General features: G+C 37.9%; 3 protein-coding genes across 8 annotated transcripts; 1 reads left to right on the top strand and 2 right to left on the bottom strand.

Annotated features, from left to right (window-relative positions):
• Window positions 1-228: 228 nt before the first annotated feature.
• On the bottom strand, window positions 229-16,410 carry LOC121805729 (protein ALTERED SEED GERMINATION 2-like). 6 transcript variants are annotated; one of them, XM_042205697.1, is made up of 20 exons: window positions 16,237-16,410; window positions 15,691-15,759; window positions 14,420-14,497; window positions 12,763-12,897; window positions 12,362-12,490; window positions 12,070-12,185; window positions 11,880-11,997; window positions 9,163-9,268; window positions 6,021-6,163; window positions 5,765-5,935; window positions 5,561-5,671; window positions 5,141-5,252; window positions 3,848-4,191; window positions 3,530-3,620; window positions 2,820-2,915; window positions 2,384-2,454; window positions 2,183-2,307; window positions 1,717-1,827; window positions 1,155-1,193; window positions 229-518 (listed from the first exon to the last, which is right to left on the bottom strand). In XM_042205697.1, the coding sequence occupies exons 1-18, from the start codon at window positions 16,309-16,311 to the stop codon at window positions 1,746-1,748; spliced, it is 2,172 nt and encodes a 723-aa protein (XP_042061631.1). In that variant the 5' UTR covers window positions 16,312-16,410; the 3' UTR covers window positions 229-518; window positions 1,155-1,193; window positions 1,717-1,745. The 6 variants fall into 6 exon arrangements, with proteins under 6 accessions (XP_042061631.1, XP_042061632.1, XP_042061633.1 ...); XM_042205698.1 differs by having other exon boundaries at window positions 229-515; XM_042205699.1 differs by lacking the exon at window positions 16,237-16,410 and adding an exon at window positions 12,571-12,685 and having other exon boundaries at window positions 15,691-15,758.
• Window positions 16,411-17,582: 1,172 nt separating this feature from the next.
• On the bottom strand, window positions 17,583-21,853 carry LOC121802354 (protein RETICULATA-RELATED 1, chloroplastic-like). Its single transcript, XM_042202019.1, has 8 exons — window positions 21,271-21,853; window positions 20,500-20,664; window positions 20,301-20,393; window positions 20,118-20,233; window positions 19,263-19,361; window positions 18,850-19,155; window positions 18,581-18,745; window positions 17,583-18,206 (listed from the first exon to the last, which is right to left on the bottom strand). Exons 1-8 carry the CDS (start codon window positions 21,634-21,636, stop codon window positions 17,924-17,926), a joined length of 1,593 nt encoding a protein of 530 aa, XP_042057953.1. The 5' UTR covers window positions 21,637-21,853; the 3' UTR covers window positions 17,583-17,923.
• Window positions 21,854-25,545: 3,692 nt separating this feature from the next.
• On the top strand, window positions 25,546-26,472 carry LOC121803456 (E3 ubiquitin-protein ligase ATL42-like). Its single transcript, XM_042203119.1, has one exon. The coding sequence runs from the start codon at window positions 25,546-25,548 to the stop codon at window positions 26,371-26,373; it is 828 nt and encodes a 275-aa protein (XP_042059053.1). The 3' UTR covers window positions 26,374-26,472.
• Window positions 26,473-27,405: the final 933 nt, after the last annotated feature.

Here is a 27,405-nt window from a genome sequence, read left to right as displayed (position 1 = left end):
ACATTATTTCATCTTATAATGAAATAACTTCACTTGAGAAATAGAAACATTTAGTTAAAATGAAACAAATTTCAACAATCCAAAATAAATAACTTCATCTTATTAGAAAATCATTTAATCTTATATTATAATCAATTCACCTTATACAGTTAAAATGAATCAGATTTGAACCATCGAAACAATTCAAAATCATATATTGAAGATCATTAAGAAATCCCGAAATGAGAATTAGTTCCACAATACTAGCAATTTGATTCACCATAATACATAAACAATTCAAACCAATTGAAGTTTAGTAGAACCAAATTGATAATCAGTGTGAACCGAATAAGATTTCAAATACATATAAAAAATCTTATTCGACTGAGTTAATATACAATGAAAATGGATAGTGTGTGCTTGAATTAATCTTCTTGTTTTGATATTCGCCAACAATGAATCCGTTTTTTCCCTTCATATGCGGCTGTGCGCTTGGCCTTGACATTCCTCTTCGCAACAGGCTTCTTGGCATCACACTTCTGATTTAAAACAATTGAAAATACACATATTAATCAAATATTCAAAATTTGAACCTCCCCAAAAAATAATATAATAACTTCATATTCTAATTTAAACCTTCCAAAAAATAACTTCATAACGTAACAATAATTTCATCTTATACTTTTTATTACTTCATCTTATTATTTAATAACTTCATATTCTAATTTTAAATTTCCAAAAATGTAAAAATTCGAACCAAATTTCCAGACCTGTTAAATTTTTTGGAGAAATCCTATTGACAACACTAATCAAACGGATAAATTAATCCATATTGTCCAGAAATCCCTTCATGTTATACAACAATCAATTCACATTACGAACTCATCAAACAGAAAAAATAATTCATACTATCTCGGAATCCCTTCATGTTATGCAGGAATCAATTCACATTACAAACTTAGGATGAAACATATTTACCAACTCATAGTTTCTACGCGAAAAAACATATCTACACTTCACCAGAGACCGAATTCTAACTACATAAACATATCTACACTCACACGATAATCAGAATCTGAACAAAATTACCAAATACAATGAACCAATTAGAAGTTCTTGAACGCGATTTGCAAAACAAAGAATCTGAACTAAATTAAGGAAAAAACTAAACTCACCCGGACTGGATGAAGTTTTGGAACGCAATGACCGCTCATCTACAACCAAAATCAACGAGATTAGTTCGAATGGATTTCGCAAACTGTAACTATTTTTGAGGGCAATGAATACCGTTTAGTTTGCTCCGCCTCGTGTCTACCATGGTGAGAATCAGTAGAAGAATAGGGTTGAGGGAAGGCAGAGGGCTAGGGTTGAGAAATGGTGTAGTGAAACGGCGGAGAAGAGAGTGGGGCTAAAGCTCATACGTCGAGCGGAAAGTTTAGTGGGAGAGAATTTTACCCTAATTCATAATACCATGATTAACGCCTCCTTCATTTTTACCATGTTTGACCACATTAAGAAATGACTAAGATGCCCTTTGGCTAAACAACTTAATTCACAGGATGAATTACGAATTTAAGTTGTAGGATCTCTAATCTCAGCCACTAAATTAAAATCTATTGGCTAATATTTAGTCTCTAGTTCTACACTAAGAAGGTGTTGTGGGAATAAGGGGACCCTATATATATATATATATATATATATATATATATAGTGAATGTACAAACCAAGATACGTTACCTGTGGCCACACATAGTGGTTAGGACTTATCAACTCTGTGTGCACTCAAAAGGATGAAAACTTCCTTCTGCAAACTCATGCATTCGGAAACGCTCCAGAATTTCAAAGGGCCTGAAATGATTTTGAATGGCACAATAAAAACTCAAGATCCAGTCAAACAAGATCTAGCAATTCTTAAAATAAATGTAAAAAATAGTGTAAGCTTAGCTTGCCACAAAACAGAACTAATAGACAAAGAAGAATTTGAATGTGGCGTGGACAATACAAATACACGTAGAACTTTATGTCCCAAATATTTTGAGCAATAGCATAATGATCGGAATAAAAAAAGAGAGAGAGTGGAAGTCTGGAACATGGGAACCAAAAGCAGAAGCAGCCACCGACCCATCGATATCGCAATATCTACAGTCTGACACTATAAGCACAATAAGCAACACTTGTGAGGTCAAAGATTCAGAATACATACAAAATAGCTTCACGGGTGCAATATAATCTGCGCTGATTCTCTTCCATAGCTTCTAACACATTTGAAGGCTCTGGTCCTTCATCCCCAGCAACACTGGAGGGGACAGGAGATGTTGGAGTCCAGATCTGCATCCACCAGAGTTTCAAACAGTACTTTTATCTTAGCAAATCCAACAAAATATATATAAGAAACCCTTCGTACCTTTATCGTGCTATCGATTCCACTAGTTGCAATAACACAATCATATGGATGGCATTGTATACAGTTGACAACTGCACAAAGTGAAAAGATTTAGATACTTCAAGCAGTGAAACAGGATGACAATGAACACCATGTATCAGGTAGCAAACATGTAATCGGTGATAGAAATCCAACATATTCGAGCTACAGCAACAACAGGAACCGAACAGTAAGAATAGATAATACAAATCCAATATAGTTGTAGTTTGGACATCTGATGAAGTTCCGACCACAGTAAGAATTTAAAGCACAACTCCCAACAAACCCAGTTAAACAGCCACCAGTTTGAGCTCAGATGGTTTGTCAGGCTCCAAAATAACCATGACTAAAACAATTTCTAGAGTATAAATATCTTTTGATAATCTTTTCCAATTTTTGCTTGTGAGGTGGTTCTTACTGGCATTATCTCCATGCAGCATCTTCAATAATCGCCCAGTTTTCTTTTCCCAAATAAACCATCTACCATCATCACTTCCACTAGCAATATATTCACCTGGATACAAGGAAAACATGATGATATATTATTATTGAGATCAAAACATAATAAATTATGATGTTCATAAAACTTCAACCAAAAATATGCAATTGTGCTAATTGAAATAAGCTGAAGAGGGCCTCATTTAATAACTTATGGTTCATACAGATTTTGACCTCGTTTCAGCATTGAATCTTTAGATTGCAATAAGCTGAGAGAAGTATCCCTTCCTTTGCATATTTCTTATATATGTCTCTTTCATAACATGCAATGTTTTAAAATATGTTTTGAGGCATCTTCGCATAGCCTCTCGAGGTGTAAAACTGAGGCATAAATGATAAATCATAAACACACATGAAAATTATACTATAAAACAAAGCAAAAATATAAAAACACATCAAATATAAGTTAATAAATCATAACAATCAGAGATGTCTTTTAACTAGGAGAGGGAGACTGGGATAACTACATCGAATAGAAGTGTGTTCGTGTGGTTCTCTAATTTCATGATAGTTTCTTCTTAGTTTATCGAGCATCAAATTTTAAAAAATATATAGTTCCTGCTCCTTTTGATCCTTATTACCCTTGCTTAAGCATGATCCAGAAAGTCGCATGTCAGGTTTTGAACATACCTCTTTGGCCAATAAAACTGGCTTGCTTTATGTCAGTGCCTGTATTACAATGGCCAACATATCTCTGCCTCATATCTATCGCCATCTCAGACTGGAACATGAACAATACAATTTAGCTCAAAGATGGTGTACAAAATAACATGTTATGTAGGTATTATGGTAGTGAAAAACGGAAAAATGTAAGGACTGTTGACAACACTCTTTCATCCAGCAGTTAACTTTAAGATATTCTTGATTGAGAGATTCAAGGATAAATAATAGTACAGCTTATGTGATCATCAAATCAGGAAATTTCCAGAGGGAAAAACAGAAGCAAACCCGTTTTGGCACTTTCTCGTTTTCACATGAAGATACAGGTGATCCAAAAGACCCAGTCACCCTCTCTGCGTTCAAATTCAAATCGCCTCTCCTGTGAATTCTCAAATTTAAGTTTCCTGGGAGAACATCGGACTCAACATCATGCCCTCCTTCGGCAGCTATTAATGTTTCGAAATCCAGTTCAAGCACATCATCGTAATCAGAGTCTTCTCTTTCAGGTCCACTTGGAGTATCATTTTCTCCTTCTGTATGGTAGATTATGTCACTTAGAGAAAGTACTCTTTTAGCTCGATAATTTGCCCTTGATCTTTTGTCACTTTCCATGCTTGTTTTGTCAGCTTCAGCTATAAGTCAGATGCATGATAGTAATTATTTAAGAGTAGTGATATATATTACTACTAGAAGATACACAAAATATGGCATACATACTTCACTTTCCATTGACTGGAAAATGGTAACTTGTAATGTAAAAACCGAAACATTATTATAGCATGCCAATCAAACAATGAGAATAGTAAAAGAAACTAAACATTGACATTATATAACTGGAACACCTAATCACTCTGAGTAGGAAAATAACTATGACTCCAAGGCTTCTTGGAAGAGTGCAGGCATCATCTTATGTCCCAAGGTAGCTGTTCATGAAAGGAGTCCAGCTGTTTCCAGTATATAAAGAACATAAATTATACTCCCTCCGTCCCCTAAAAATAGACTAGTTTTTCCATTTTGGGTCGTCCCCCAAAATTAGACAAAGTTTAAATAAGGAAAGTTTTGAACTACTAATAACGTGGACCCCACAATCTACTAACACTACTTCCACTACCTTTTTCCCCTCTCTCTCTTACTTTTTCCTATCTCTCTCTTACTTTACCAATTGATCATTAAAACCTGTGCCATATACAACTTTGTCAATTTTTGGGGAACGGAGGGAGTATTTTGCAGTCAGGAACAGAAAAGGCTGGCTAATACACAGGAAGGGGTGACAAGGAGAAGATTGATTTTTATATCCACTTGATTACTGCTGACAAACAGCTCCAACAGCCCAATAGGTTAAGTTAGACATGCTACGAGCTGTTTGAACTGACTCAAGAGGAATATTCCAGAATCCGACATACATTTTACCCAGTGTAGCACACTGACATTTGAGTACAGCAGTTTAATAGTATCTAATTTCTTTAGAATCCATATCAGTAACAATAGAAGATAAAGCATACTAACAATGCAAAAAGCTCACTGAGACAACTCTAAGATAAATAGTGAAGACTTTGACAAGGCACTACAAGCATTATGAACCTGCAGCCGAACTCTTCTTTATATGCTCCACCCTCTCCATAATTTCAAAATCAGATGGAGCTAAAGATTGAGCTGCAAAAGCAAACTCCAATGCTTCCTTATGTTTTTCCAGCTGCAGTAAGAACCCAAGCCAGCAACAATTGACTTAGAATTGAGAAATGCAAACTGTGCTCAAATAGAAGTAACCATACTACATCAGTACATCTTCAACTATAATTGACACATCAGCAGATTTATTTTCATGGACAGAATTAAATCTGGTTATCACCATTTATCTTGTTATGCCAAAGGAAGCAAGATTATATATGGTCGGATCTTATTCAATATTAGAGAGAAAAACTGCTTGTTAAATACCCTTCTAGAATTATTGGATTTACCACAAAATGGTAAATTTATAGAATACATATATCATTAAGTTACCATGGACAGTGCTTCAGCCATGCAAATGAGTGCCCCAGTTGAAGAAGGATTTAGTTTGAGAGCTCTGTGACAGTCTCTGATAGCCATGTGAGAATCATTTTTCCACCGCCTCTGTAAGATACTGAATAGAATCAATTAACAGAAGAAAGAACATTGAGAAATGAAGATGGGTCATGTCCCAGGGACTCATAGTTGTTATAAGACCTTGAGTAACAAGGAGGCACGTATGCACAAACACTCATGCACCAATGTTGGGTCAATCTCATAACCACGACCATCCAACACTTCATTACAAGCCTCAATTCCATAATAACGATCTGTTTCTCCTTTCAATGATTTTTCAGCAAAACGAATTAGTTTCCTGCACTTATCAAGCTTGAAGGAAAAGTAATATTCAATCAGTTATAAGAAAATGAAACTCTGAGCTCGTATACAGACATTCAGAGAGAAGGATGCATACTCCTGCAGCTTTGTTTCTCACAGGGAAACCATTTAGGGATACACCTGAAAACGATGATTTCACTTCTGCTTTGTCAAGTTTGGGACTCAGGCTGGTTAGCTTTGAGACATCTCTTGAGGTATATCTCACTGTATTCCCCAAAACTGCACAAGAGAACATTATTATCCAACATGAAATAATTTTGGTGATGCAAGCATCTAGTTTTGGATGAAGTTGAGAACGCTAGAGCTTGTGGAGATGACCCCCTCCCCAACCCCAGATTTTTTTAACAATCGCACGTTAAGAAATTATGAACAAATAATTAATATAGACTAATTGTGGAGCTTATCAGGGCTGGTCTCATGTGTACCGCCCCTCGAGAAAACCAATGAGGAATTGATGAGTCCAAGGAGTTATGATCTCTAATAGTTGGTCTACACTATACTAGTAAATCTGTTCACCAAGTAAAGTCCCACGGATGCAATGGATAAGAAAATGAAAAATTATCAAGCTCTTGCCTTGTATTACAAGATCTCATAGATCTTCCTGAAGTCATTTCTTTCTTATGAGTTGAAAATATAGTTGATATTCTAATTAATGGTCTCGAAAAGTGTGGCCTGGTGATTTTCCATTTAAGTGTATGAACCTGGTTAATCCCTTTGAAATCACAGAGTCCTGAATCTGCAAAATTGCTATCTTGATACACCTTTGCTAGTTCACTAAAAAATCATTACTACATTTGACTGCATTTCGTGCCATAATCACCTAAGTGTTAAATCACCAAAAATGAACTTATACCAAATGGAGTTGGGCAGCACCAAGGAACCTTGCTCTTGGGGAAGCTATCATGGGTGAAGTACACCACAAGTGAAGGTATACTTCCAAGAAATGATACACCCATAATACAATGCACTATGCATGAGAAAGAGAGCACAGTTAGACCGTGTTTTTCCTTAGACCTAAGTTTTTTCTTCTTTGTATAGACCACTCTCGCGTAAGTATTACCCCTTGGAAATTTTCAGGTCTTCCTTAATCTATAGTACCCATCAGCTGGTTTTTCAATGGAATTATCAAAAACCCCCAAACCGAAGACCACACATAGAATATACAAGAGGAATCATAACCTCTCAATAATTATTTACCATGATCTGCATCATCATTTACAAGGATTTAACTCCATATACTGGACAGGATTATATTCATTTGCGGAATGTCTTCTTGAATGAGTATGAAGTACATGCTTTTCGTAATTGCATAACATCCTTAGAATGAATAATTCATATTCTTCTCACAAATTGGTCCTCTTTCATTCAGTTAACACCTAAAATTTTCCATGGACTTATTTATGGTGTGTTAGTATGTAGATAATTATGATGCTCATTTACCATTGTGGGAAAGGCATGCTCATTGTATATCAAAACAGATCTTTGACAGGCTTGAGTGACTGATCTGCATATTTTTGTAGAGTTATAGGTCCAACTGACTCTCCCAAATGTTTTTAGAAAGTAGAAAGTTGAACACTAAACATCAACACTTCATAGACAGCCATATATGTTGTTAAAGCACAAAGAAGCATTACTTCTTTGTGATGTAAATGACTTTTCACAAGGAAACATCAACTCTTCATAGACAGCCATATATGGGATTTTTTCTTTTTTTATTCTAGACTACAAATAACATTCATCGAGTGTACTGGACTTTTTTTATTCCGGCTTTGGGAGAGACGCATGACCCTCATGCGTCTCCTTTTAATGAAAGGCATGATGGAGATGCGTCTTTTATAGAGACGCATGAGGGACATGCGTCTCTCAATTTTTCAAATTTTTTTAAAGACGCATGACACACATGCGTCTCTCCAAAAAACATAACGTCACTCTGTAGTTCAGTGGTAAGAATTATGTGTTGTAGCCGTGGATACCTGGGTTCGAATCCCAGAGGCCACACTATAATTTTTTTATTAATGCACACTCTTGTACAAACTAGAGCAGCATATGATTCAATTTTTTATATAATTCTCCAACTTTTATAATGTTAGAACACAATGTTTTATCATGTGATTTTACTGTCTTGAGTAGATAGCTTTACTTTCTTGGCTTCTTTTCATAACTTATACCACAATTTCAGTATATGGCTAGTGTCTAGGCCATAACATATTCGGAGAATGAAAACTGTGAAATTTGGACAATTGGGATGAGAAAACTGATTTTATGCATTTGTTTTAAAATTAGAAAAAAATTATTTCACATGAATATGGAAATTTTACAGTCCATCAAACATCTACGAGAAGTAAGGTAGTTCATCCAACTTAATGACAAGAAAATTAACTAAACACTTTTACATTGCATATTTACCTATCCAAATAAACAATATACTACTCTACTATACAACACAAAAATATCCTTTTCCACCCCTAAATTAACAGGAGTATCTCCTTTTCCTGGAAATAGGCAAAAAAATGGCGTCTGAAATAATTTTAAGTTGATCGTTTACGAGACTACACAGCCATTCGTTTTTGTGGATAAGATATTTCTAATCACTAAAATCAACACACCACGCACCAAAAATCCTTACAGCAAACACACATTTTACAGTAAAGATATGAAAACTCTTACCATTCTCCAACAGATAGCCCGTATAAAAAATTATAGTGTGGCCGCTGGGATTCGAACCCAGGTATCCACGGCTACAACACATAATTCTTACCACTGAACTACGGAGTGACTTTATGTTTTTTGGAGAGACGCATGTGTGTCATGCGTCTTTAAAAAAATTTGAAAAATTGAGAGACGCGTGTCCCTCATGCATCTCCGTCATGCGTCTCTATAAAAGACGCATCTCCGTCATGCGTTTCATTAAAAGGAGACGCATGAGGGTCATGCGTCTCTCCCAAAGCCGGAATAAAAAAAAAGTCAAGTACACTCGAGGAATGTTATTTGTAGTCTAGAAAAAAAAAAGAAAAAAACCCGCCATATATGTTGTTCTTGGAACATAAGTAACTTGGTCCCAAACAAACAAATCAATAAAAACATGCATTGGACTAATTTATGCAAACCAGTTTCCTGCTCCATGCATAAGAAGCATAAAGCTTCGTGGGTGAGGATACAAAGAAAAGTATAGTCACAGAAGCACTAGAAAATTAAAAAAATCAAGATCTACCACATACCATTATTAACGTCCATGAGGTATACATGCTCCCCACCATAATTAACAAGAAGCTCCTCCCCGTTAGGACTGAAAGCAACATGAGTAGGATGCAAGCTGGAATGTCCCTGGAAATAAAATTACCAATAAAAATAAAAAATTACATCAGTAAATCATAATTCTTGTTTGGAACCCAATAGAAAATACAATTACAAGTTAGCCAAGTGAGTCTGGCCAAATATATGCAATATGCTTATAGTTGATAGAAATGGGCTAAAGTCACAGATTGCTTCCGCTCCAAACCAATCCAATATTTTAAAATACTAGTACTATACAATGGAAGTGAACAAGTTAAAGCAGTTAATGAGCATGCCAGCATATATAGCCGTTGAGAAATTTATGGACTTATAAATTGTAACATGAGAAAGAGGCATAAATAAATGCATAATCCAAAAACACTCTGGTAAGACAATATCGCATTACAAAAATCTATAACTGAACTTCATCATCCTCTATTTAGTGAAACATTCTGGAGAAGTTGTCAACAGACAAATAAGGATATTGGTTGGAAAAATCATAAACTTTGGGCACAGTCTAGTATTTCCCACAACCTTTAAACTTGTTCGTAAAAATCACTAACTTTACAATGTGTGAATTTCCAACAACGAATATTCCGGCCATGTTTAAAATTGATGTGGCTTATTTAATCCCATGTGGATCTATTTGGCATCAGACGTGTCATATAAAGCTCAAGTAAGAATCATACATGGTTTAATTTAAAGGCAAATATTAATTACCACTATTTAAATAAATCAAAATTATATTTTAGAAAATAAAAAATTCAAAATAAACATAATTTCATCTTATTCATGAAGGAGAGTCAGGCTGGTTTTCTTGTGAATGGGAAAGAGCAATGGGGGCTTGGTCATTGACGAAGTAGCACAAGGAGAACGAAGAGTATCTACCATAATTTTCGATTCGACGGCGGAGGACTGGTTCAACTGGAACTCAACGACGGAAAACACCCAGCACCAATGGTAACCTTGCGGCGACGGGAAGCCGGTTGGAGGAGGTGTCAGTGGCTGTTGATTTGAGGGATTTGATTTGGGTGAGACGAAGAAGAAATGATTACGCCATTGATTTGGGAGAGAAGATAGTTTGGAAAGGTTGGCAGTGGATAAGATTTGGGGAGAGAAATGTAAGTGTCCTTAGATGATTAGATCTGATTCAAGCTAGAACTTGCCAGTGGAAACTTACATTGAATCTGGTTCGACTGGAATCTGGTTCGAGATGGTGGTCGCCATTGATTTTTGGAGATGGGGAAGAAGAAGCTTCATCAAGATTGGGTTAAAGATGATGATGTGATTTGGGAAAGATGAATCTTCGTGACTACATGATCTGCAGGCTGGTGGTGGTGGTGGATGACGCAGGTTGTTAGTCAGCAACAGAAGCCGATGCAAGCTGGTGGCCAACTGTGTGTGGTTGAGAAGAGTTGCAGAGATGGAGAGATGTGTTGAAGGGTTGGAGAAATAAAAAATTTCAAAATAAAAGCAATACCATTTGGTCTGCTGCTGGATGTCCAGTGTATCCACATAGATAATCCGATGTGCCACATCAGATTCAATTTTGTCGGAAACAGTTGAGTCAAGTTGGGTTGGGAAATTCGCACAACCATTAAGTTAGTTATTTTTAAGACCGACTTTAAAGATTATGGAAAATACCAAATTTCACCGAAAATACCAGATTATGGGAAAACCGGTCTTCTGGATGTCTAGCATAGATAATCCGACGTGCCACATCAGATTCAATTTCGCCGGAATCAGATGAGTCATGTCGGTTGGGAAATTCCCATAACCCATTAAGTTAGTGAATTTTTAAGACCAACTTTAGATTATGGGAAATACCAAATTTGCCCAAGGTTCATGGGCTTTTTCCACCAATATCCCGACAAATAATTGCAAGATGGTTATTGTAGAAATGGGTAATTCACCCCCTTAAAAGGCCTTATAAGGGGGAGGGTTATCCAAGTATATATAGATGAGACATGATCATCATCTAGTCGATGTGGGACAAGAACGAGTGTTTTCAACACACCCCTATACGTGTGGGAATGCACATCAAACTTCCACACGAGCAGACAAAAGAAAATCCACAATAACTTGGATTTGCTCTGATACCACGTACAAATGGGTCACTCACCCCCTTAAAAGGCCTTAAAAAGGGAAGATTATCCAAGTTTGTATAGATGAGACAGGATCATGAAGTGAATGTGGGACAAGAATGAGAGTTTTCAAAAGTTATGATAGCACCTTTGTTTCCATGGCTCAACATTTAACATCCAAAGGAATCATGAGACCTGTTAGAAATTCATTTGTGAACGTCCAGCCTAGAAACCATGGATTTGGAAAGAAGAAAACACTTCCATCCTACTAATTTGAAGGAAAATTGTGAAAAGTATTTGTGCAAAAAAAGACCATAAGATGAGCTGATTATTCCGAAGTTACTTATGTTGTCCAACAAGAAAAAAAACTCGGTCTAGATTTCAGTCTTTTCCTAAAATATCCAGCTTTCTCAAACACATGACATCAAAAAGTACTTCACATAGCAATTTACAAGAAGCTAATAAAATATCAATAGCTAATAAAAAGCAACATAATTGGAACAAAAGGAGTAGAAAAAACAAGTCTGTTAAAGGAAGTCTGAGCAGAGTGTTGACTTAGGGTTAAGTCATGGACTAACCAGGTCGGATAGATGCATTGGGCAAAAGTAGTCCACGCATGGAGGTGGTGGCAACTTATTCTGACTAGATGATAGTGGCGGCAGCATTCTTCTATCATATACACGTGCAAATGCATCACTACAGTGATTAAAAACAGTGGTTAGAAGATAAACCACATGTACAGATACAGCTGAATTAACTATTGAATACCTGCCGCCGACAAGGACTAAATGGGGCCTAGTAGAACTGATATCACAAGACTTCAAAGAAAGAGGCTGCTTTGGAGGATCTGCTAGTGACCTCTTAGCTCCACAACGCAAATCGAGCTGCAATTGAGTAGCACATAGGCAATAATCTTTAGTACAGAAGAACAGCAATTCAAATATATCCCAAACCCACTGCAATTACAGTTGGCACTCCAAGAAAAAAGGAGCATGCAAAGCAGTGTAGGAAACAGAAGAGACATGGGAGGGAAGAGCAATATGGAGGAGATAGAACTAACAAGAACATTACGACATTCTTGATGAGAGGACCCAGCTGGAGGACAAGAAGAACCCTCACGAAAATCGTGCTGCCGAAATGTTCCATCTTCACTGGCACTCCACACCAGATTAGGATTTCCAGGTTCCACCTGTAATAGACACATAGATTAGCATCAACAGCTACACAATAGCTAAATAATTACTTTAAGATAGAGAATGAGAAGATTACAGCTAATTTTTTAACCCTCCTAGTGTGACACCGGAAAACTGCTGATGGACAGATACTACTCCCCTCCAGTCCGTTTCTTCTTAAACGGGACAAATTAAATAGGCGAAACATCACTCTGACTACGTGAAACGGGATCACTCAATTCAGGTGCAATGTCATACATAAATATGCAGTCTGCCATGATAAAATTACCTCAGCGTCTGCTGCCCCAGAAACCACAAGTTCATCTGAAGTTTCAGGGACAAATTTTGTACAGAAAATATTGGCAGAATGGCCAGTCTCAATTGAGTCCATAAGTTTTCGACTTGAATAGGACCAGATGTTAACCTGCAGAAAATAAGACATCCGTCATATTCGATAGCTGGCATACCATGTGAATGTTGAGTAAATTCACAAAAGGGACAAACTTCACAGGGACGAAAGAAGAAAGAAGAATTAGAATGAAAAGGTGTCTTGCAACAAATTGATGTAGTTAGACTCAGGTTTGATGGTGCTTCCCAAAGGAAGCGCCCTCTCTTAAATTAAGTCCAAGTGTAGCTTGCCTCGTCTACATGGTTTCACATAAGCATAGTTGACAAAAGTGCACCTTGGGTGGCAGCTACAGGTTTTTCCTGACAGGCAAAAAGTGTTGACAACGAGTCCAAATCCACAGAGACTAAAAAGTTAATTATGTTACATGATTACATTACTAGTTTTCAATTGCTAATCATTGTCGACCACAATCAGGATGATGTTGATCATTGGAGGAGCCTTACTAAACTGTTGTTAGTGTTGACTAGTTTAAACTAGTTGACAAAAGAGGCAGGCTCACTTTAAACTCTTGACACGGTGCACTACATTCAAGCAATCTAGGTGTGGAAGCATTAAATTTGAAGTAATTTTGTCAAAGTTCTCATAAGGATCACAGAAAGATACCTGACATATATATATATGGTTACATAGATACAATAGACCAAAAAAACTCATCAGTGGTCCAACTGAAAGCCTTCACATGATACTACATTTTAGCCTTTCTAGCAGACTTCCAATGAATGGAAGCAGTACTGGGAAACAAGGTGCTGCAGTGAGATACATTAAGGCTAAAAGCACCTGCCATGCTCATACATAAATGGTTCTTTAGGTGCACTAGACAACAATTTCAAAGGCGGCCAAGTTATATCATAGGAAGGGATACCATGGATCCCTGCCGTAGTCAGATCTATGATTTGCGTGCACATAAAATGGTGAAAAATTAAGAGACTGCTCATCCTATGCTAGAAATTCCTGAATCTCGAACTCTCTTTTATTTTTTTCCAGAAGGACCAAAAAAAATGATGTTTGATATAGACAAATATCAGCTAGAGCAACCATCTAGTTAATTTTAATTCTTTTTTTCTGTACTGTCCATTAAGAATCAGAAACTTCAATTCCATCAATTAAAGTCTTTCTGTGACATTAAGCTGATGAAGAAGACCTAGATTGCCATCACCATTAAATAAACTCAAGCTTAAGGCACCAATCAAACTGATTAATCTAGACTATTGTGCATGCCACCAATAGCTCTTAGTCTTAGAATAAGACTGTCTAAAGCCATTGAAAATTGGAAGACCAACTGTTTATCTTGTCATTATCACAAGGATAGTTGACTATTCGACCTACTGGACTTTTCATTTAACTGAGTTTTCTACAGTTCCATTATAGTACCTCTTTTTTCTATTTCATAATTACTTCAGGTCAATCAGTGATTCAGTTCCTCTTTCACCAACTTCAGATTCTAGACACTACATTTATCAACCATTGTAAGAACCTTGCATGCATGAAAGGGTGCAGGTATTAGGTTAAAATCGGTGTGCAATAAGCTTAATCATACTTGAGTATCATCAGATCCTGAAATTAGCATAGAGCCTTCTGAATTCCAAGCTATAGTATTCACACAGCCACGGTGCCCCTGCCAAATAATAAAAATGGAATGAGAAGACTTACAAACTGAGAATTGCTGTGTGTTTTGTTTGACACTTCACTTAACCATATCGATACTAAGGTACTGGAAATATGGCCATATAAACTTCAAATATGTTAGCAAACTAAGTATATATATTTTGATAGCCACAACAAGATCACCATCACTCCATTGGCTACTTGGAGGATCAAGTCATTCAACATGCAGTACGTCAGAAAGTTTGACTGTGTAAAAAGAAAAGATTTTTAAAGGTGTTGAATATTATGGGAAAAGTTAAGGAGCAATGTTGTCATCACGACACAAGAACTTGAGTTTTTGTCAACAACAAAATTAGAGATTGGGGTTTTACATTTCAATTGCTAATCTCAATTATGTAGCATCTGTTAATTTCCTTATTCAAGTTTCCACCTCTATTGTAAACTTAGAAAGTCCTTTTGATAATTTATAGGACATCATCAGGTCCTTTTTTTTCTTACGTTCATTCAATAGATATTTTTTCTCTCAAGAGTCAAGATAATTTAGAACCCCGTACATCAATAAATTTGAAAAACACGCCTTACCAAAAAGATTCAATTACTTCTCCTGTTTATTGGTGTCAGCAAAGTTGACTGAAAATAATGCTATTCATAGAAGGCAATCTCACATTCACCTTTCTCCTAACTTGTATGGGATTAGTAAGTGAGCCTCTAAAGGTCATAACACATTTTCTTGGAATTCTCTATTATGTATCAACTCTGAGGAAGAGTGCTGAAAAAATCTTGGAATTCACATCATGTTCAGGACTGATGCTCCATGACAACTAGATAAACTGTTTTAGACCCACTCACTAAAGGCATGCATCATGGGAAGCCGGTAATGATAATATTGGACTTAAATAGCTTAATCTGTTCAATTGCTGCAGCCCTTTCAAAACAACTGACACATCCCAAAATGTAAGGTGCACCCTCATTCATTTCAAGATTAGCTTAGATAGTAAGCCATCATCACTTGATGACACGAGGACCAAGAAAAAACTATTCAAACTAGAAACTTTAGCAATGTACTTGAGGTTTACAAAACCAGTGTTTTTTCCTTTTTCCAGTTCAGTTGTTAGAACCACAAACATTAACAACATGGTAAAATAATCTTAAGAAAAAATAAGTTAACAAGAGGAGTGAAATCTCCCAAATAGATAGTGTTACCTCTAGTTCTCTTTCCAGTGAGAGCCTCCGCACGAGTGAGGAGTGCATCTGCACAGCATGGTTAAAATCCTGGAGATTGAAAGCTGAGAAAGTAAGAAGACGTATGTAGAAAGTTCATTGCGGTAGTCATATATTTCCCCCGTACAACCCAATCACAATTACACCCTTGAGAAGATTAAAAACAAACACGATATGTAACAGTTAAAATCCCCTAGAATTGCTGATATCCAGCTACCCTAAAATTGCGGACATCTCCAATAGAAAGTTTTAGAAAGTTCAATTTTCCAGCAGTCTGATAGGGTAAAACCTCTTCATGTATTAAGAGGCGGTTGATGTTACAGTACAGAGACTAGGCCAAGCAAAATACAAACATCACTTAAAACTGTAGAATGAAATCAATTGTTTCGAAAATCGTAGCAGAAACATGATCAACAACAAAATCAAAGCACATTGATAGGAATCGGTGAATCTCACATAATTCGAGTGTCGAGGGAGAATAGTCGGCGAAATCAAATAATAAAAGGAAGGATTGAAAGAGAGACAAACATTATGAGTGTGGAGAGTGCGACTGTTAATCAAGTCGGTGATGCTGCCATCGTGAAAGCAGATGGAGCAGTCCATTTCAGAGCACCGCTGCGAAGATCGTCCCGCCCAACTTCGACTTTGCCGGCTTCACGAACCACCTTCGGAATTCCTGTAACGGAGTACTGTTTTTTTTTGGGAATCGATTTACATAAAAATAAAGTTGGTGGAATAAAGACACGTGTAAGCCCCTAGAATTTTCTCTGGCTCAGACTCAGCCCACACCAAATTCACATTTTAAAAATGGTTACATGGATAGCTAACAATTAAATACTTTAATCAAATATTTTTATACTATTATTTTAAAATAAACTTCAATGAAATCCAATTGATACTCGGTAAATGGTTTCATTAACAAAAAAAAAGTAATTTGCGCCTATAATCCAAATTCAGATATTGTGGGAGACCCTCAAAAACGAAGAAATGAGGATAAGTCTTGTTTATGTTAAGTGTTAACTATTCACAAATCAATGTGAGAATACCTCTGCTATAAGTTTTGTATAAACTCCGGACCCATAAAGTTTAGTCAAATTCTGGTTTATTCCACAAGTTTCAAAAGTTGCGGGATAGATCAAAATATGATCAAACTTCGTGATTTTTTTTTGCCGTTTGCCATTTTATTAACAATTAAACTAAAAATATTTATGTAAATTCTCAAATATAAGTATTGAATCAAATATATTTAACATTATATTTCTACCCTTAATATTTCATTCAAATTATAGAAATTTTTATTTATATGCTATCAAATACAATTAGTTTTGCATCAAATATATCTCCGGATTATTTTCCACCCCTAAAATTCTACTTAAGCTCATCTGGTGTAATTTTATAATTTTGTTTAGGTAATAATGTTTGTTTTTATATTTCAAAAAACTGTCCATAACTTTCATATCTCAACATGTTTTCAACCTTCAAAATATTTCATAAAATGTCCTGTCATACAAAATTTGCATTTTTTCTTTAAATCTGGGACACTTTTCGAAATATGTTAATGCTTAAATACTTTTTATGAATTATACTAAAAGGTGGTATACAAAATATTATTCATGGAAAAAACTCTACTTCGATGTACGACGAGGTGGATCATTTTTCATCGATGATATTTGGTAGAAACGAAAGTTAAACACACTAAAATTGAGGCATAAAACACTAGTACTGTATTAAATTTTTTAACACAGCACAAACATTAGTAGTAGCATTTTGTGACTTTATGCTTAACTAACTATACAACGTCGATTTTGTTTTTCCCGCAATAAATAAGCAAATGTTCCTAGCAGTATACATCGAGGAAACAAAAAAGGGAGAGGTATCAAAATTACAATCGTACTTCAGAATTTTGCAGGATAGTACAAGTGAACAAGATATGTGTTGTACCTCATTCAACATAATGAGCTTACATAAACTTTCTTACAAAAGTTGAGTCTGCAAGTCACAATGATCATGCTAAAATCGTTAAGAGGCTAAAAATTAGGAAAAAATCGATAAAAAATGGCGCTAAAGCCTTCCCAAGAACCATCAAAATTGTTCAATGCTTGTCTGGCCCGGCTCAACAGTAACACAACAACGTACTAGCTCGTTAGCCACGCGCACTGAGCATTCTCGTATATATGGTAGGTAGGAAATCAAAGCCCGCGTTAAAAAACACGGTTCAACTTGTTGCCACCTTCCTTTTGACAATTCTCTTCCTTCTAGCCTTGGGCGCAGGTGCATCACCCTCCACTTTAGAGTCGGTTTGTCCTTGTCTGATCCCAAGAAGCCCGAGCCCAGAGACAATAGCATTTTTGGATATGAACCATTTTGAAGAAGACTGGTTTACGCCTTCTGAAGGTCTGTTGTAAGCTTTCAGTAGATCCTCCGATTGAACCAATGGATCAGCTTCAACACCAAGCCAAGCCAACCTAGACGTTTCTCCCACTTGAACATTCAGGACCCTGCATGGATTTGCATTCACATTTTATTTCCTCTTTCAAAATCCAAATTTACAAAATGCAAGAGAACTTTTCACAGAAGTGTAACTTGTAAATTGTTAGCCTTAACCCTTTTATGCTAGTTCTAGAGACTCCACATTTACATCAAGATTCAAGACATGATCAGGAAAGAGCTAAATAAGGGATAAAATTTATTTTCTTTCAATGAGCTCAATGCCCATATGCAGTCCAACAGGCCGAGAGAGAGAGACCTTCAAATACTACTACAGTTCTGCTCAAGTCAAACCATGCTTTCAACCAATTAAGCTCATAAGAACAAATATACTATCAGTTTATAATATTATAGAGTGAGATTATTCAAAAATCAAAAGACAAACCTCAAAGCAGTGCTGAAGAACAGAGCTACTCCAATAACATCGAAGTAACTGGTCGTAGCTCTCTCAAAACCACATAAGAGTTGATACCGCAGATTGGCATAGAGACCAAGGAAAGCTCCGTAACCAAGTGCATTGGTGCTAACAGATGGAACGCTCACTGATAACCTAATAAAAGTCATCCCAGAAAAAATGCTGAGTGTCAAGAAGCTAGGAAAATTACCAGAATAAGTATAGGTTAACGAGGACATTATCATTGTGACTATTTATACCTTCCCTCCTTTTTCCTGGCTGCAAAATTTGATAGAGCCCCCTGTGCAGCTCCGGCCGTAAATCCTACCATACTTAACTCTGCAGCTTTGTAAAGGAATGATAGAAGTCTCTTTTGGATGTCAAAGTCTCTATATTTATAGCTAGCTTCAAAAATATTATTTGGGAGCTTTTGCAGAGTATTCTGCAAATCAGTTTGGAAGGTGGTTCCATACGAACGACTGGGGGCAAGAGACCAAACAACAATTGCATTGCAAGCTGTCACAGTGAGCACATTGATGAGGGCAAGATCCCATTCCTGCTTTATCCTGACACGTGGAAATTTTAAGAGTACACTAAGTCCTGTTCACTAAGTCCAGACGCACATAATAATACAGTGAGTTTCCTTCTCTGTTATTGCTACTTCTAAGTGTACCTCTCTTTTCGATTCTGGATCTCCCACAAAACAGAACAGCCAATTGTACTTGCCTGGTCAAGAAGTAGCCTGAGCATAAATGCTGGATCGGCAATCATCCTGTCAGATGAAGGTCAAATAAATATATAAAAAAATACTAGTTCCAAATCCAATTTATGATACGAGGAAAGTTATTCACGAACTGCTGCTATGTAGTAAAAACCCCAAGTGTCCAGCATAAAAATGTATTGTTACTATATAGAATATAATGCCCAATTAATGAGATAGCTGACATCCTCATGTAAACATTTAGAGATCTCTAAGAGACCAGCCAACAGAGAAGAATTCATAAAAAGTCCTTGAAACCACATTTTCCCTTGATACTTCACAAGTTCCACATACCAATAATTGAGCTCCTAACAAACCAAAAGCAACAATGCAAACAAAGATCAAGAAATAGCTCCAGCCAAATACAAGCCCGAATCATTCAAGCAGACATAAGAACATAACATTAAGCTGCTACTAAGAGATACAAACTTACGATCCTATTGTTACAATAGAAGGCCTAAATTCCCCACTCTACTACTCTTGAAATCATACAAGACGAAAAAGGAATGAAAACAGCAAATCAAGGAGTATAAGAAAGCTACGCCTTGCTCTGAATTTCCAGTGTCTAAGATAGAGAAACTATTTCCAGACTGTAGCTACATAGCAGTCAAGACTCATAAGTTCGGGGTACAAGGGAAAAGCCGATGCCCGACATAAATCACATATTTCATATTTCATGATGCTATCAAGAGTGCAATTTTAAGAACAGAGCTGTCGAGATATTTTTATCTTCAATTTATTTCGCAAAAACAAACGCCTACAACCAACCTGCCAATAAATGCTCTAGACAGTCCTTGGGGAATAGACCGTGAGATGAACCTTGCTGTGGTTGGCCTGGCATTAATTGCAAGAAACTTTACTAATTGAGCAGAACTAACCATACCCTGTATACAAGCAGACATCAGATACTAGTTCTCAAAAAAGAGGGTGATAAAAGGGGCCTAGCATTACCATTTCATAGGCTTGACGGAACCCAGCTGGCAAATCCATAATTGTCTTTTGCCACTCATTTAATACAGCATCAACAAATTTCCTATCAAACAACTGCAGATAAGTGTTAGCAAAAAAGGTGGTAGACAAAAATTAAATAGATTAGTCTTTAGACAAAATTGCATCCACTTTTGTTTCTGTGGACAGATTTGTTCATTACCTCCTCCAGAATGATCCTTCTCCTAAACGGTCCACCCTCGTCTCCCTCATCACCCTCATCAAAATCGTCAAAGTAATCATCATCATCGCCACCATCATCACCTCCATCACCACCGCCATGACTAAGACCCTTCCCCTGATTGCCACCTCCACCCCCAGTTTCAATCTGCCATTATAAAGAAAAGAAGCTTATGATCAAGAGTACATTTGAATCCATGAAAGCAGGTTTAAGGGGACAATGTAATGAAGACTGAGATGGCATGCAATTTTGTTCAGCAACGAAGAAGTTCCTTCAATCGTTAACCAAGTAGGCTCAAATTAATATCAGCAGCACTAAACCAGAAACCTGATACATTAGAGCTATGAAGCACAAATCCATGAATCCAACTGCGCCATGGTCAAGATAGACCAAAGATTGCAGTACAGAATGGAGAAATTGAATTCAGTCAACAAAGATGAAGCAGCAGAAGATGAGCATAGCCTCACCACGAGAACCCCAAATATTATTCTCAAATGCTCATCGCTCAAGTTCCACGATAAAAAAAAAGCAGAAACACTGAAAGCTGATGGATTACTCAGTTGCTCCAGAAAAAAAAAGGACACTATAGAACAAAACACACATAATTGGCCACAGGTACTCTTCGCTATCCAGTAAAAGAGCTCCGAGAAGAACTCAAATACTCCCTTAAAAATATTCCCGCATAAATCCATAACCTCTTAACTAATTTCTTGCTATATATAATTGTGCATAACTTGTGAAATTCGAAATCACCTGAGCACTAGACTTAGTTTCCTTCTTCGTCATATCCAGCTTCGATTTCTCCAAGGTAACTGCTCCAAACGCCCCGTACTGTCCCCCCTTCATAGTGGGGCCAAACTCCACGGAGCTGGAAGGAGTCGAAGAGGGAGCATCCGGCGACGCCTGAAAGCATCGCTCAAGGTGCGCATTAGCGTCACCGTCAACCAACGCAGAAGATGAAGCCCTAACTGTAAAATAATGCCTCCGCCGCCTGCCGGGAAACGGCAGCGATGCTGGACGCAGGGAAATGGTTGCAATTGGCTGCAAGGTGGACGTCAAGGATTTGGTCGTTGGCGCGAGAGGCATAATCTGCGCTGTTTGGAACACTGAATGAGACATCTTTCGCTTTGTTTTGTGATCCGAACTGGTTTGAGCGGGATACTGGATTTGAAGATTAGGGCTCAACTTTGTCGTGGAGAAATGGATGATAATTCTTGATTCCCCTTGAACTAATTCCTCCCTCAGAGAGAGAAGTAGATTAGGGGTGAGGGTGAAGTTAAGGTTTTTATCAAAAACGTGCCGACTCTGCGACAAACTCACTCAAACTCGGAGATGAATCGACTCGACCTTGAATCCGGATTAATTTATCATTTATTTAATTCCACGTGAATGTTGATTAAAAAATTAAATAAGGGTCATTAAACATTTTATTAGATGTAAGTAAATGATGAAGCAAGGGTCATTCTCAACTAAAGTAGTTGTTCAAAATATATAGTTGTGAAATGGTGAAAAAATTAAGGGTCATTCAAAATTTAAAAGAAATTTTAGTTGTGAATTAAAAGAATTCTAATAATAACCTAAACATTTTAACTCGTAATTAAAAATCATTTCTGGCTGTGAATTAATATCTCAAAATCTATTTTAATTTTGAATTAAATAATAGCCTAAAAACACATACATAATCAAGAACAATTTCGACTCATGGGCGGATGCATATCCAAATGACTAGGGGCTTAGAGCATCCACAACGGTGGACGGCGGCCCCGCGTCCGTCCGTGCCAGCGGCGAGGACGCATACCGCCGCCGTTGCGCTCGCGCCGTGCCAGCGAGCAGGCGACGTGGCGGCTTACGATTGGGCAACGGCATAGCCGTTGCCTTTGAATTATTTTTTTTATTTTAAAATTCAATTTTTAATTATATAAAATGATAAACAATAAAAAAAAATTCCAAATCCCAAAAATATGGCCTTTTTCCCGTTTTTTCTGAATTTTTTTGAATTTTTTTTATTTTTTTCCCCCAAAATCATCTATAAATACACACATTCATCATCCATTTATCACATCAAATCATCTCTCATTCATCTCTCATTCATAATTCTCATACAAACTATCAACACATTCATCCCTCACTCAAAACCTCAAATGGATTTCACCCATATTATGGCGGAAGCGGAGCGCGAAGAACAAGAATACTACGAACAACATCGTGCTGCTTACGAAGCATACGTCGCGGCGAATACCCCCGCTCCTCCTCCTCAACGAACCAGATCAAATCGCCGCTACATCCATCGTGACCGGGAGGGAGCCCACGAAAGGCTCGTTGCCGACTACTTTGCCGACCAGCCGCGGTTTCCGGCAGATTACTTCAGGCGCCGTTTTCGCATGTCAAAGCGCTTGTTCATGCGAATTGTCAACACATTGTCCGCACGTGTTGAATTCTTCCAAACAGGTTCAGATGCATCCGGCCGGCAAAGTATCACGCCGTTGCATAAGTGTACGTGTGCCATCCGACAACTCGTTACTGGGCAAAAGGCCGACATCTTCGACGAGTATTTGCATATCGGTGAGTCCACTGGAATCCTTTGTCTAAAGAATTTTTGCGAGGGCGTTCGTTCAGCTTTCGGGGATGAATTCCTTCGGGCACCCACCACCGATGATTGCCAACGGTTGCTTCGTCTTCACGAATCAGTCCATGGCTTTCCCGGAATGCTTGGCAGCATTGACTGCATGCATTGGAGGTGGAAGAATTGCCCGACTGCTTGGAGGGGGCAACACTTGAGCGGTCACAAAGGCGGCGGCCCAACGCTTATCCTTGAGGCGGTCGCCGACTACCGCCTATGAATGTGCTATATTCTTCACCACTCTTCAATGATGTGATGAATGGTGTAGCACCGGCGATCGACTTCACCATCAACGGAAATAGATACCACATGGGTTACTATCTCGCCGATGGTATCTACCCACGGTGGTCGACTTTCGTGAAGACGTTCAACAACCCGCACGACCCGAGACGGGTTCTTTTTGCGCAGCGTCAAGAGTTCGCACGGAAAGACGTCGAAAGAGCTTTCGGGGTCCTTCAAGCCCGATTCAACATTGTTAAGTCCCCGGCTCGGCTATGGTACGTGAATAATATCGCCGACATCATGTTCACGTGTATTATCTTACACAACATGATTATAGCCGACGAAGGGCCGAGGGCGGCTAGCTTCTACGACGAGGACGAAGCCGGAAGCTCAACAGCGAGGTCTCCCCCACGCCGAGGCGAGCATACGACGGTTGGCCAGAGAATCGAGACAAGGCACACAATGCGCGATACCCGAATCCACAATCAACTACAAGAAGACCTAATCAAACACATGTGGGCGAAATTCGGCAACGCTTAGTGGTTTTTTAAATTTTTAGTATTTTAATTATATAATTTTTAATTTTTAGGATTTTAATTATGTCGTTTTTATTTTATTTGTCATTTGTAATATTATTTAGTTTTTTTAATGAATTTTAGTATTATTGAAATGTTTTTGTTTAATTGAATTTTAAATTAATTGTGCTCGTCCTTGCGGAAGAGCACAGCTGTGGGTGTTGTGCTCTTGCCAGAGAGCAGGCAGAAAAAGTGGGGCCGGGCCCACAACCGTGCCACTGGCAAGAGCAAGGTTGTGGATGCTCTTAAGCCATTAATAAACATAATTTTTTTTATATTTTTCCTTTGTAATTTTTTTAATTTATACCAATTTTATGTAAATATTTATATAAAAGCCCTTATCCATGAGCTAAATTATACATGAATATAGTTTAAATAAATTTTTATAATAAAATAGCTCTTACAAGTGATGATTTATGCGTCCGCCCCTTATCTCGAATGTGAATGATAACCCTCTTTCATAACCAAGATACTTAATATAAAAATACTCACCCACAATGTAATTAAGAGTATTACGAGTCGTGAATAGTAACCGAGCTAAAAACTCTAATTCAATAAAAGGATAGCTTAAAAACTTTTACTCATAAATACTACTGGAGTACTAAAAAATATATGCAGTTGTGAAATTTTATTTTTAATAAATCCACCGTTGTTCCTGAAAAAAACATGAAAATTCTCATTCACGCTTAAAATTTAAAACTTTCATCTTTGAATAACACTTAGCAATATCTTATTCACAAATCACAATCACATCCTAATCAGTTTATAGTTATGATAAATGAACGATGTCTACAAATTTTCATTAACAATTAGTAAAAGATATTTTTAGATTACGATTGATGACTTCATATTCAACTTCACTGATGAGTCTATTATTTTGTTAACGGTTATTCGCAATCGAAATAAATTTGAAGTTGTGAAAATGCGGAGGAAAAAAAATAGCTGAAAATATCACTATTACTAATGCACAAGGGATCGAGATAATTTATACAAGTAAAAAAATTTTAAAAAGTGTGTTTAGCGCTTATTGAATGAATCGGTATATAAAAACAATGAATCCTCTCTCAATATACTCCATCTTGTATGTCTACCACTAAAAAAGTTTCTTACTCCATATAAATAAAACTTTTTAAAGTTTACACATTTTTAAGTCGACTCATATAAAATACTCTTATGTCCCATTAAAAATGAAACGTTTTCTTTTTTTTGGTTGTCCCATTAAAAATGAAATATTTTCTAAAATAGAAACAACTCTATTTCTACTTTTTTATCTCTCTTACTTTACTCTCTTTTTATTAACTCATAAAACAATACAATATAAGATCTCGTGCCAATTCTCAAATGATCAATATTAAGTGGGACGGAGGGAGTAATCACATGCATGCAATAGCTTAAACTTGCGGTGACGATACATAGAGCTATCTTGACTCTCAATCATCCTTTTCTTTTATTAGAGGTGATTGAGAAGATTAGGCAAACAAAACTAGGTAACCAAAAACCCTGAAACCGAAGAAATCTTTCATGCAAAGCCATTCCTTCATCTCCACAAACATCACATTTCACAACACACATATATATTGAGAGAGAGAACGAGGTTCAACCATACCAATCATGTCCACGGCTCGTCGACCCAGCGCGGTAGTGAACGGCGTTCAAAGAGCAAGAACCCACCACTACTATTGGTGCCGGCGCTGCCAACGCTCCATCAGAACCACCACCACCAACCCTGCCGAGGTCATGTACCCGCGCTGCTTCGGCCAAATCCACCACGAGCTCGACGTCTCGAGGCCGGGCCCCCTCCTGGAGTCCGGCCTCGAGCCCTCTCCAGCCGCGCGCGTGCTGGACACCCTCGCCGGGATGCTCGACCCGCCTCGCCGCCGCCACCACCAAATCGAAGACGGCGAAAGCAGCAGGCGCCGCTCCTTGATACTGCTTCAGTTCATAAGGCCCGATCACCATCCCACTGAGCCCGCTCCGCCCGTGATTGCCGGGAGTGACCGGGCGGCGGCGGTGAAGGCGCTGCCGGTGGTGGAGGTGAGCGAGTGGTGCTGCCCGGTTTGCAAGGAGGACTTTGAGGTTGGGGTGAGAGTTAGGGAGCTTCCGTGCAAGCATTTCTATCATGATGATTGCATTATTCCTTGGCTACAAATGCACAACACGTGCCCCGTGTGTCGCTACGAGGTGCAAGGGCTGCCATCTAACAACAACGACAACGACAACAACAATAACAACGATATGAATAGTAATTTCTTCTTCCCTGGTGATGACTACGATCTTGGGTATAGAGGCGGAGAAGAGGAAGGTGATGATTCCGGAAACTGGAGGTGGCTGGAGTTCTTCTCGTCGAGGCCATTCAGTTTCCTTATGAAATGGGCAAATCTATGCCTTGACTTTCTTGACGACAACATCACTCGAGGAGGTATAAAATCTTTGTTTTAGCACTGATTTTATTTATACTTGGAAAAAAATCATCCTCGTGATATCCAAACTAGTAGTAATAAATATGAATTGACTACAAAGACGATGAAGATATGGAAATTGTGACAGGTAACTCTGTTGGAATCGTGCTTGGTCAAACGACTTTGACTAATAATAAATGTTACAAGACATTTAATTTTGTGAAATTAAATGCAATAACGTCGATCTAAGTTCCGAGTAGATGACCGTAGCATATTCATTTTCTCAAATCCGATTCCCGGTGAGTGAGAAATAATATATTAAAGTTAGTCACAATAAAGCTAGAAATGAGCTATGAGAAAAAAAAAACTAAGAGATTAATTAACTAAGTGTTAATTATCCCACATCGGGGATGATAAACTTCTTTGATGAAGTATTTAATAAGATGAATTATTATGTGTAATAATTATCGTGGAACAAGATGGGTGACAAAGCTCACACGTGCGCACACGCGTGCGCCGCCGCCGCCCGCCCGCGAGCCGCGCACCGTGCCCCATGCACCGGGCGCCGTGTGTCGTGTGCCTCTCTCCCTCTCTGCATAATCTTTCCGTCGAAACTCTGCCCCCATCTTACTCCCGTTCGCCGGAGCTCTACTGCTAGCGGTGCTGCTACTTCAGAGACGAAGCCGTTTTATCTTTGGGGACGACACGCCAAACCGAGAGCACTACCAGGGCATATCTCGTCCTGCGGAAAAAGGACTCTGAAGGGGCTGGCAGCGGAAGCGTGCGTTCATAACGGATCACATGAATTTGATATATTTAGCAGATTATTTAGACAAAATCTATTCACGTAATTATCACATGTATCATGCTCATAACTTGAATTAAAACATGCTTTAGCACATAAAATCCCTAAAACATGCTTACTGCGGAATTAGCCAATTTACCTCGTTGATTCAATCAAGAATCGTTGATGGCTTGCTCCGTCTCCACGTGAAGATCTTCAATACAAGACCTCGGATCTTCTGACTGGTGTCCCGGACTATACGCTGATATTTGTGTGGGCAAATCTCAC

Source organism: Salvia splendens, chromosome 5 (assembly GCF_004379255.2).
Source record: "Salvia splendens isolate huo1 chromosome 5, SspV2, whole genome shotgun sequence".
Lineage (NCBI taxonomy): Eukaryota > Viridiplantae > Streptophyta > Magnoliopsida > Lamiales > Lamiaceae > Salvia > Salvia splendens.
Note: the sequence above shows the minus strand (reverse complement) of the source record. Positions and strands in the feature narration are given on the sequence as shown.

Coding starts and splice junctions, on each gene's coding strand:
- LOC121803456 (XM_042203119.1), top strand. CDS start 25,546: ATGTCCACGGCTCGTCGACCCAGCGCGGTAGTGAACGGCGTTCAAAGA.
- LOC121805729 (XM_042205697.1), bottom strand. CDS start 16,311: ATGGACTGCTCCATCTGCTTTCACGATGGCAGCATCACCGACTTGATT. Junction 15,760..16,236: donor GCACTCTCCACACTCATAAT/GTTTGTCTCTCT, acceptor TTCAATCTCCAG/GATTTTAACCATGCTGTGCA. Junction 9,269..11,879: donor CAATGCATCTATCCGACCTG/GTTAGTCCATGA, acceptor TTTTATTTCCAG/GGACATTCCAGCTTGCATCC.
- LOC121802354 (XM_042202019.1), bottom strand. CDS start 21,636: ATGTCTCATTCAGTGTTCCAAACAGCGCAGATTATGCCTCTCGCGCCA. Junction 18,746..18,849: donor GCCAGGAAAAAGGAGGGAAG/GTATAAATAGTC, acceptor GACTTTTATTAG/GTTATCAGTGAGCGTTCCAT. Junction 18,207..18,580: donor TTCTTCAGCACTGCTTTGAG/GTTTGTCTTTTG, acceptor AAATCCATGCAG/GGTCCTGAATGTTCAAGTGG.